This window comes from Oncorhynchus keta, unplaced genomic scaffold (assembly GCF_023373465.1).
Source record: "Oncorhynchus keta strain PuntledgeMale-10-30-2019 unplaced genomic scaffold, Oket_V2 Un_contig_2186_pilon_pilon, whole genome shotgun sequence".
NCBI classification, from domain to species: Eukaryota; Metazoa; Chordata; class Actinopteri; order Salmoniformes; family Salmonidae; genus Oncorhynchus; species Oncorhynchus keta.
Window position 1 is genome coordinate 432,024 of NW_026282653.1, and position 12,043 is coordinate 444,066.

At 40.9% G+C, this 12,043-nt stretch overlaps 1 protein-coding gene across 4 annotated transcripts in view; it reads right to left on the bottom strand.

The window, feature by feature from the left end:
• LOC118375190 (nuclear factor of activated T-cells, cytoplasmic 1-like) overlaps nucleotides 1–12,043 on the bottom strand; it is a 65,937-nt gene that overhangs the window by 25,709 nt on the left and 28,185 nt on the right. For all 4 annotated transcript variants that reach the window (XM_052505007.1, XM_035761691.2, XM_052505006.1 and 1 more), the window contains one exon: nucleotides 3,369–3,501. In XM_052505007.1, coding sequence (XP_052360967.1) covers nucleotides 3,369–3,501 — 133 coding nt within the window. The remainder of the gene's footprint in view (nucleotides 1–3,368; nucleotides 3,502–12,043) is intronic.

Here is a 12,043-nt window from a genome sequence, read left to right on the forward strand (position 1 = left end):
CGCTGTCGGAGCACTCAGAGAGCACACTGGACACTCTGGCTGAGGAGTAGGTTTGATCTGAGCATTCTGTCCTAACAACAGCAGTCAATCACCCAAGCTAACTGGCTAATGTTGGCTAGCTTGCTAGCTACTTCCAGACACAAATGAGAGAACAGCTTACTCTGACCAGTTTACTCGCACTAGCAGAGCTGGTTATGCTGTTTTCTACGTTATCCAGAGCATTGGTGACTGCAACTGTGCTGCTGGCAACGATTTAATTATGCTTTTTATTCGCTTTTTAACGTTTATTCACACCGGCTATATTCAACGGACGTTGAGCATTCGTAATTTGTCAGTAATTCTGTGCTCTGGCACATTCAGACAAGAGGGCTTTGAAATCAGAGTAGATAGACGTAGCTGGTAAATTTGCTCTGGCTTATCAACAGTTGTCCAAGTGACATCATGAACATTCTATTGAAATAATTACTTACATAGTGGAGTCTTTTGTTAAGACAAGTAGGTAGCTAGCTAGCTAAACAATGAATACATATACATAGATATACACTACTCGCTTTCTGTTACGGATGCCATGGTTGCTATTAGTTTATAGATATATTTGTAAACATTTTATTTCACGTTTATTCAACCAGGTAGGCCAGTTGTGAGAACAAGTTCTCATTTACAACTGCGACCTGTCCAAGATAATTATAGCAAAGCAGTGTGACAAAAACAACAACACAGAGTTACACATGGGATAAACAAAAGTACAGTCAATAACACAATAGAAAAATCTATACACACTGTGTGCAAATGGAGAAAGGAGGTAAGGCAATAAATAGGCCAATAGTAGCAAAGTAATTTCAATTTAGCAAATGAACACTGGAGTGATAGATGTGCAGATGAGGAAGTACAGTTCCCGCTCAGCCCAGTCAAAACTGATCGCTGCTCTGGCCCCCCAATGGTGGAACAAACTCCCTCACGACGCCAGGACAGTGGAGTCAATCACCACCTTCCGGAGACACCTGAAACCCCACCTCTTTAAGGAATACCTAGGATAGAATAAGTAATCCTTCTCACCCCCCTAAAAGATTTAGATGCACTATTGTAAAGTGGCTGTTCCACTGGATGTCATAAGGTGAATGCACCAATTTGTAAGTCGCTCTGGATAAGAGCGTCTGCTAAATGACTTAAATGTAAATGTAGAAATACTGGTGTGCAAAAAAAGTAAATAAAAACAATATGGGGAATAGGTAGGTAGTTGGATGGGATATTTACAGATCGGCTGTGTACAGCTGCAGTGATTGGTAAGCTGCTCAGATAGCTGATGCTTAAAGTTAGTGAGGGAGATATAAGTCTCCAACTTCAGTGATTTTTGCAATTCGTTCCAGTCATTGGCAGCAGAGAACTGGAAGGAAAGGCGGCCAAAGATGTTGCCTTTGGGGATGACCAGTGAGATATACCTGCTGGAGCACGTGCTACAGGTGGATGTTGTTATTGTGACCAGTGAGCTGAGATAAGGCAGAGCTTTACCTAGCAAAGACTTATAGATGACCTGGAGCCAGTGGGACTGGCGACGAATATGTAGCAAGGGCCAGCCGACGAGAGCATACAGGTCGCAGTGATGGGTGGTAAAAGGGGTTTTGGTAACAAAACGGATGGCACTGTGATAGACTGCATCCAGTTTGCTGAGTGTTGGAGGCTATTTTGTAAATTACATCGCCGAAGTCGAGGATCGAGAGGATAGTCAGTTTTACAAGGGTATGTTTGACAGCGTGAGTGAAGGAGGCTTTGTTGCGAAATAGGAAGCCGATTCTAGATTTAATTTTGGATTGGAGATGTTTAATATGAGTCTGGAAGGAGAGTTTACAGTCTAGCCAGACACCTAGGTATTTGTAGTTGTCCACATATTCTAAGTCAGAACCGTCCAGAGTAGTGATGCTAGTCGGGTAGGTGCGGGCAGCAAACGGTTGAAGAGCGGGCATTTCACTTTACTAGTGTTTAAGAGCAGTTGGAGACCACGGAAGGAGTGTTATATTGAAGCTCGTTTGGAGGTTTGTTAACACAGTGTCCAAAGAAGGGCCAGATGTATACAGAATGGTGTCGTCTGCGTACAGCTGGATCAAGGAATCACCCTCAGCAAGAGCGACATCATTGATATATAGAGAAAAGAGTCTGGATGTAATTTGGAGACTCTCCATCTCCTTAGCTATCATACTCTAATTCCACGGATTTCAAAACTCGGTCCTCCAGAAAGTGGAGAGCAACACTTATGCAGTTCTACTACGTGATATCTTTCAAAAAAAAGCTACACATACTGACCAGCTCAAATAGAAAGGCAGACCAATCTGACCAATCTGAACTCATCTCTCGGAATATCCAGCCCACTCATTATCTCAGCCAATCAGGTTGCTGTCTTTTTCTGTGGCTAAACCAACTAGGCGTGTAATTCAACAATTTCATTCATATTTACAGATGGAATACAAGTTTGTTATTAAGGCACATGAAAGTTCACATGTCCCAAATGACAATTCTGCCAAAAAAAAGACATACACCTAATATCCTGAAATGAATCACAAATGTACATTATGAAATATGTTGCTGCTGCAGAAGCTTCATACTGTACCCCACTGAGATCTACAACTTGAAATAAATGACTGCGCTCTCAAAAACACACAAAAAAAACATTTTTACTCAATATACAACATAGTGCTGTGCTCCTTGAAACGTGACAGACCACACTGTTTGTGTCGTGAAGAGACTCTAGAGTCTAACCCTTTAAGAGATACTGACCAGGCCCAATGTCACCTCTCTCTCCCCTCTCTGACTCTCACGGGAGGCTGAGGACAATGTTGCACTTTCAAAGGGGACAGAGACTGAGCCACATCAGTGCCCAGGGCTGGGTCCGCAGTTAAATCAGAACTTTGAACCACCCACTGGATGCTAGCTAGCTCCAAGCCGGCTACAATTAGAAGTGTTATATTTTTATTTTTTTTACATTTGAGCTGGTGTGGATTTTTTCATTTAGTCTGGCAACAGGTTGGCTAGTCAAATAACACAGTGTTCCCATATCCCTTCTCCACCCTGGTGCAGTCCACGCCATGTGTTCTTATTGCTACAGGTATGGACAATAATATATTTTATTGAGGTGCCTTTTTACAATGGGAATCAATCAAACCATCACTTTGTTCCACCCTTGAACACCACCAGACAAAGAGGGAATACAGAATGTTTGTGTTCTTTTCTTCAGATGTAAAAATTGTGCTTAAAGTTGTTATTGGTCTGGGATATGAAAGGACAAGGATAGACAAAAGAGGAGTAGGGGATAGGGTGATGGGTAGAGAGACACAGAGCGAGAGAGATGGAGACAGAGGGAATGAAAGAGAGTTTACCATTGGCAGGCACATAGGTGAATCCCTGGTACTGGCTCCTTTTCCTCTTGCCATTGCACACATAGAAGTTCACCTGAACAGGACTGGATATCCTCTGGTTCCGATAAGGAGGGATTTCAATGTGAAGAGATGTCTGCAATGCAAAGTCAAGGGCAATGCCAGCCATAGTGAGACACAACTGAGACCCATATACATGTACAGAGATGCAAACAGAGACTGTTAGTTACACATACATTCAGACACACAAAAATGATCAAATATTTTAAAAGATGTATTTTGCCAACCAAGGACACATCTGAGATGTGTCACAGGATAGCCATTAGGTATCGGTCTTTAAATCATGCTTTTATTTGTGTTGGCACAACAGCCACTTTATTCTGCATTGTCATTTTATATCCCATTCATGGAGTGCATGTGATACTCCAGTCCAGATGGGGAATACAGTGGCAGCCCGTAGGTGAGGTAAGCTTATACAGTCAACCACGGTTGTTTTTATGGTGAGTAACTATAAATTAATCCAGGGAGTATCCAGATGTTTCATTTCCCCCAGCACTGCTCCCTGCTGTCTACGAAGTGAATGCAGGCCAGAACTGAACGTGTGTGATTGGGTTCAGCTCAGTCTGTGACGAGACAACAGTGCTGCGCTGCATGGAGTTTTACAGACCTGGGTTCAAATACTATTTGGAATCATTAAAATACTTTTAGTGTTCACTTTAACCTGCCTGGAATGCCTAATGGGTGGGACTGGTGCTGGTGCAGTTTTGAGACTATTTTATTGGATCTATTGCACCAGGAAAGCTCAGTCAAGCCCAGCTCAAGTATTTGAAATGAATTTTGAATATAATTTGAACCCATGTCTGGAGTTTAACTCAATCTATCGCAGACTGATGGAGGTGATGAGCAGTAGCCAGACTGGAAGTTATTTATCTTGGCATTAGGCTTTGGAGGAAGACTGGCCCTGACAGGTTCAGGTGAGGCCTGACACCCTTTATATGAAATCAGTACAGCCGTAAACTAAAGTGAAGCCAGATGAAACACTTTGTTGCATAGCATGCTCCGGCTTCACTCCACTCTAGCCTGGTCCACCCTGATAATACATCAGAGGATTAGTTAATGAAAAAGGTTCAAAACAGAGTGCTATTGCGATACAACCACTACTTTTCAGTTTGTCAAAAAACTTTTGAGTTAAATGGCAATGACATGTTCAATTGCACACCTTATACGTAATTTGAGTAACTCCCGTCACAAAAGAAAATTGTCTATATGACTAACCCTAGACTAAACAGTGATTTAGCTGAGATGGAGAAGTTAAAATAGGCCTGATCATACAATTGTTCACAAGTAACACGTCTAAATTATGGTTTATTCTCCTCTTTGAGTCTTCCCTTAGGGGGAAGGCAGGACATCGACTGATGCGGTGACGTGTTTAAAATTCCTCAGTGCTGAATGTGCCATTTCGTAGCTTTGTAGCACAATAGGCAGAGGTTAAACCTGGCCAGGGGTCTGTCGATGTTTAGAATGGGACTGATCAAGCAGTCTGGCCTGTAACGAAAGACACTTGTTTATTTGAGATTCACACAGATGTGTCCCAACAGCAACAGTGAGTGTGTGCCCTACTGAAAAAAACTGCATAAACCGGCATAGGCTGGTGACAAGACTTCACTGTGTTTTCTCTGGTGACCAGCCTTCATTATGTTTTAGCCGGAGACCAGCCTTCACCTGCAAAACCAGCATCAAGTCACATAATTATTATTTTTCCCTTTATTTAACAGAGTCACCATTTTCAGAAGGGAGCCCTGCCCATACATTTCACAAGATAACATCAAATCTAAATCAGATATAGTACAAAAACAAACTAACATACAGCACAACACTGGTTCGCAAAGTGATGGCTAATTCCTATTTGAATCAAGCCTGAGTGGAAATATTCAACAATGGGAACATCTATTCACCGACAATCTACAATCAGAATGGTTATTCTTCTTCGGTGGGTTTTCTGGCGGACTACAACCCAAAAAGGTGTATTGCCGCCACCAACTGGATGGGTTGAAAAAACAAAACCCATACGTGATAGGGAAACTAACTTAATACACCCAAATAAAAATAGTTAATTGAAAAAACCGAACCAAAATTCACTTCTTCATATTCATATCTCCATATTTCCCTTCTCAGGCTCTAAGGGCTCTAGGGTCTCAGGCTCTAACTCCTCCGCTGAGAAATCTTTCAGTCCCAGGAACCGCTCCGCCGCATCCACAATGATATCCATCTTCCTGGACCTTCTCTCCACCTTGGCAGTGCCATTAATCACTATAGCTATAAAGGCCACAAAGTCCACCTTCTTACCCTTTAAAATGTCTTTGCTTGTCCCTTCTGCAAACACTTGAAACATGATCAAAAGCTTTACAATGATCACACTGTCTTCGGATAAATGCTCTGAATCTGTAATTTATATACCTCAACTGCACTTAGGGAGAGACTCCATATCAAAAAACAAAAGAACAGATAGACTTCACTTTGTCTTCATTCACCACACGATTCATCCAACTTGCATCAATCACTCCAGGAATATGTATCATTTCTTCAACATCAACTTCCCGCGAGATGCCAGATATAAGTCCATTGGTGGGTGCTCTGCTTCAAAGAGACACACACAACACTTCAAACATATCAAATCAGGTGAGACGCAACACACGTTCCTTCTGATCTGCAGAAGCACAAAATATCTAAACAAGTCCGTCTCTCGTATCCTCACAGCCTTCACTTTACCCAGCACTCTCTCCACCAGTTTGAATATCTGAAATGGATTCGTTAGGATTGGTAATCCGATCAATGTTCCTCATTTAAAAAAATACTCCTACAAGATACGAAGGGACATTGTACACTACTTTTCTCTGTTTTCTATTATTTTGGACAATATTCTAATTCTCCTTGATTCTACCACCATTAGATTCAGAATCTACTTCATCATCCTCTTCCACCATCTTTTTCCTCATGAGAACAACTGCGCTCAAATTCCTCTAGCGGATTCTAAGAAACCACTGGCAAGTTGCAATCAGAATGATTGCCAGGGTTCGACAGATAAATGAATGAGACTAGCTAAACCATCTAAATTGGAAAAAACATTTCAGTAACGGATGCAAATAACAGATTGGATTAGTTGAGAAAAATGTGTGTTATCTATCTTTTTGTAGCATAAGATATTCATTTATTAATTAATCAGTCAATGTACATGCCAAAACATAGATATTGACATAAACAATTCTAAAAATCAAACTTCAATAGAGCGTGCTGAGAAATACGATAATAATGGGCGTGGTTTGGCAGACCAGTTGGACCAGACCATGCTGGAAAAGCATACACTCAGCATAAACAAGATTAACACAAATAAAAGGTTATTGAGGGGTCCTGGTCAGGGGTGAGGGTGATATGTGTAACAATTTTTTTATTTGCATTTCAGTGAAGGTTCTTTACTGCTTTGATGGTTGTGAAGAACCATCGTGTGCTTTCCCTCTCCTCTGTTTTCCTTTTATACTATAAAATGCTACACTTAAAACATTCCTGTATTTTTAGGGTATACCACAGGCTATTTGGTTACAGTGAAAGTATGGAAAACAACAAGAAGAATTCAGGTGTTATTTCTGTAAAAGGCAGTATGCTGCTGAATGCTGGTTACTTGAAACTACTTAGGATTTGAATTCAAAACCTCTTGGTTGCTAATGTCCTGAATGTCCTCCTACGCCACCAGGTCTGTGGGCATGACAGAGATTGGCCACAGATCTAATGGTAAAAATACATTTCTACACTTTGCTAAAAGTTGCCCAGAGTCAAGTAAATAATTGTCAGATTATCTGACAACACCAACATAAAAAATTGCAGTGCTCAGGGACACTTGATGTAAAGCGTTCTTAATGTGGGCCTTGGTCATAATAAACAGCTGAGACTAGAAGGAGTGTATCACTCTCCTTCTGCTCCCTCATATGCGCGTAACAATTTATCTGAATTACTATCTAAGTCTGGTAAATCGGAACTATTTATTATGGGCGATTTTCATATTGATTGGAGGAAGCCAGTGAACATGGCCAAAAATTATTTTAGGCCCTATCTGGCATGCCGCTAGTGATACACTGAAAGATATTTGCTCTAAACTAAACCTGTCTCAGCTGAGCCAACACGTCTGAATCCTAAATATCCATCGAAATCTACCCTGACTGATCTTATGTTGACAAATACATTGCGAGTGGGGTTTTTCCCACAGAATTTTAGTAACCACTGCCCAGTTGTCTGTGTCAGCGATGTGAAAATGCATAAATCTTAGCGTCATGTCATCACCAAGAGGAACTTTAGTGAACAAGCTTTTTTACATGATATTTATATTGATTATATCTCAGCTATCGCTGAATGTGATTTAGCTTTAAGGTTTTTTGTATTGTAGATAACCGTGCCCCCTTCAAAACACATCGTTCCATCTCCAGGCTTCCATGTCTAGCCAAGATTCTCAAAACTTTGGTAAATAAGCAACATCGCTTTTTTATTATCTTCATTTTTTAAATATAAATCAATCTGGGCTTAGGCCAGGGCACAGCATTATCACAGCAACCATATTGGTTGTTAATGATATTGATCAAATTAATTGTGCTGCCTTGTTTGTGGACCTGTCAAAAGCGTTTGATACTGTTGATCATGCTATTTTATTGAACTAGTTGTCCTCGATTGGCCTGGGCTCTTACATCTGCTCTTGTTTTCATGATTATTTTAGTAGATTAAAAAACATGAGTTGGAGCACACCCGGAAAAATGTGTTTGTGTGGAGGTGCTGATTAACGGCGAATAAACTATCAAAATAAATAAAGTTGCATACTCTATATATAAACTCCCAGCAATTGAATGGCTATTTACCAACGTTTCGGCATCACTGACCCTGAGGAAGGCACATTGGTAAATACCCATTAAATTGCTGGGAGTTATATACTGTATATATGAGTGTGCGACTTTCTTTATTTGGATAGTTCATGATTATCTTAGTGACAGAACTCAGGCCATCGTGATTGATGGGGTTAAGTCTGAATTTGTTGAAATTACAAAGCTGTTCTGCAGGTGTCGATACAAAGACCTGTTTTTATTCATTATTTATTTACATGCTATTGGTCAATCTGTTGAAAGAAATATTTAACATATACTATGTGGATGATACTATTATGTAAACAAGTGCTGACCTGGCTGGTTACAGTCTGATTTTGTAGTTGTGCATGAAACCTTTACTGATTTAAAACTTGTGCTTAATACGGCAAACTAAATAAATGTTGTTTTCAAGTTCTTGTAAGATTGTTTCAGATGGATTGCATCTTCGTCCCTGCGTACAAATACCTTGGTATTTGGATTGATAGTGATTTAAAGTTTAAAAAACATAAAATGAGGTTGCTTAAGAAAGTAAGATTTTAAAGTGGGCTTTTTTTTTACAGAAACAGATATTGTCTCTCTCTAGTCAGCCGACTAGCTGCCACCAATCCATTTTTCCTTTTGGTTTGTGTCTGTCTGGTTTTTCTTTACACCTGTGTCCTATTAGTTTCATTCAGTGGGTTTATTAACCTCCGCTGCCTGCTATTCTTTGTGCAGGATTATTTGCTATTGTTAGAGGTGCGTTTTTGCGCCACAGGTTTTTTTTCTCAAGGTCGTTGTAGCGTTTTGGACTGGTTTAGGAGCAGAGGTTTCTCCTTTGTGTGATGCGTTTTTTCCCTGTGTGTGGCGACTTCATCTGGGTGTGCTCCTCCACCTGTTGTTGTGTAGTTTGGGACTTCTAATAAATGATTTTGCTACTGGGACTTCTTTGCTCTCCTGCACCTCCCTCCTCTTAGGAGGCACATAACAGTGATACTATTTATCAAAGTGCAGCTGCATCTACTCTTAAATCCCTGGAAGCCGTTTTTCATAGCGCCCTTCGTTTTATCAGTTTAATGGCTGGACCACTTTGAAGTCACGTTGATCACATCATTACGCTTTTTTCGTTTATAAATCCCTGCTCCACAAGCTTCCGAGTTACCTAACTTCACTGTTAAGATTTAAAATTAAGTTATCAAACCACATCACAGGGTTGGTTAACTCTGGAGAATCCTTTGGTGTCTACAGAGTTAGGAAATTCAGCATTAAGTTTTCATACTCCACATGTTTGGGATGACCTCCACAATACATTTAGAATAGATGGGTGTGTCTCTCGGACAGTTCAGTCAACAAACAGAGGATTTTTTTATAATGAAGAATGTGTTTGTTTTAGTTGACTGCGTTTTGTGTATATTTATGTTTGTCTGTGCAATATGTGTTGTGCTGTATTTGATACATTTTATATTGTATTTTTTAAGTATTTTATGAAATTGTATATGCAGGGCTCCCTTGTAAAAGAGACACTGGTCTCAATGTTAATTCCTTGATTAATTAAAGGTAAATAAATGCTTTCGGGATTTGAACTTGCAAGCTTTTGGGCAGATGTGCATGAATGTTTCAGCAGTGCCACCAGGTACTCTTTATTACCAAGAACATACAGTATATCATACAATCTCAAAATGAGGGTACAGTGTTGTTCCCTAGGGTACAAAAAGGTCACATTACATCGGGGTCCCGCTAGCGCAGGGGTGTCAAAGTCAAATGGACGGAGGGCCAAATAAAAAATTTAGCTACAAGCCGAGGGCCGGACTGTTCGAATGTTCATTGAAACATTTTTAAATGACGCATATAGTCTAGTGAACCTAATTGAACCTACTGAAAACCTAACAAATATATTCCAATATGATCAGATAAATAAAGCAATATTTTCTTATGGCTCTGTCAGTAATCTTTAATTTTCAACAGACACAAAAGACAAATTTCCTTTATATAAAAATCCCCATAACATGAACATTAAATGAAAGAAACCGGTATTCAAGGCACCATCAGTAGCCTATATTTTCTATTTTAGCAAAAGTGGGCTAAATTTACTTCAAAGAAAAAAACAATAATAGCAATTTTCTATCCATCCACTCTTTGTTTAAGGAGAAGTAAACTGAAAAAATATTTTTAAAATATAGGCTCTGATCAGGCCCTACACCCAAACAAGGGCACTGCGTTCATCCACCTCTGGCCTGCTCGCCCCTTGAAATACAATAAAATAAATGGTGGAACAAACTCCCTCACGACGCCAGGACAGCGGAGTCAAAAATCCGGAGACACCTGAAACCCCACCTCTTAATCAGGTAAAACAACAGTGGCTTTGTTTAAGGAGAAGTCGCTCTGGTAAACTAAATGACTTAAATGTAAATGTAAATGAAAACAAATATTAAACTTTAACTTTTAAACTTGAACTGAGTAAAAACTCTAAATATGTGATTGCACAGTAATGTTCACTTGTTTGAGGTTGAGGGTGATACTTGGTGGTGTCCCATCTTTTCCACAAGTTCATCAATGTTCGGGGTAAGGCTCTGAGCTGAGGAAATCCTCAGAATTGAGTGGAGGTGTTCAGCAGTAAGTCGACTTCTGTGTGATGTTTTGTTCAAGTTCATCAAAGAAAACAGTTGTTCACACAGGTATGTGCTGCCAAACATAGACAACGTTTGAGCAGCCTGGATGCGCAGCTGGGGCATTGTGTCGGGGAGGAAACGGGCGAACTCCGCAGCACCCACTGCCGCATATTTTGCCCTCAGTGCATCATTGCATTGGAGGTCAATCAACTCCATTTGGAGGTTTGGTGGTGAGCTTTCCACGTCAACAGCAAATGGGTTACCGAGCAGTTCCAACCTGCTTTTTTGTGCTTCAAAGTCAGCAAATCGGCGTCGAAAGTCAGCGGCAAGCATACCTATTTTATCAGCCAACTGTGCGCTCGGGAACGCACTGGTAGAGAGCTTCTCTTTCATGGTCTGGCAGCTGGGAAAGTGGCTCAAATTTTCTTTCCGCATCTGCGTCTCCCACAGAGTCAGTTTGGTTTTAAATGCCTTCACTGTACTGTACATATCAGAGATGACACGATCCCGACCCTGCAGCTGCAAGTTCATTGCATTCAGATGACTCGTAATGTCACACAGAAAAGCCATTTCACACAGAAACATTTCGTCTCGGAGTTGTGTTGTGTCTTTCCCTTTGCTGTCCAAGAACAGACAAATCTCCTCACGAAGCTCGAAACATCTTTGAAGCACCTTTCCCTGGCTTAGCCATCGCACCTCTGTGTGATAAGGCAAATCACCATGCTCCGTTTCTAACTCCGTCAGAAATGCCTTGAACTGGCGGTGATTCAAACCTTTGGCTCTGATAAAGTTAACTGTGCGCGTGATGATGCTCATTACATGCTCCATTTTCAAGGCTTTACCGCACAACGCTTCCTGGTGTATGATACAATGATAAGCTGTCAGCTCACCTGTCGCGTTTTCCTCTTGCATCTTTTCCCGTATCTTCGCCACCAGTCCGCTCCTGTGTCCACACATCGCAGGTACTCCGTCGGTTGTCAAACCCACGAGTTTTTCCCAAGGCAGCTCCATCTCATTTACACATCTTGACACCTCTTCATACAAATCATGCCCCGTAGTTGTGCCATGCATAGGACGTAAAGCCAAAAACTCCTCTGTCACGCTTAGGCTGGAGTCCACTCCGCGGATGAAAATTGACAACTGGGCAATGTCAGAAATGTCGGTGCTCTCATCCACAGCCAAGGAATATGCA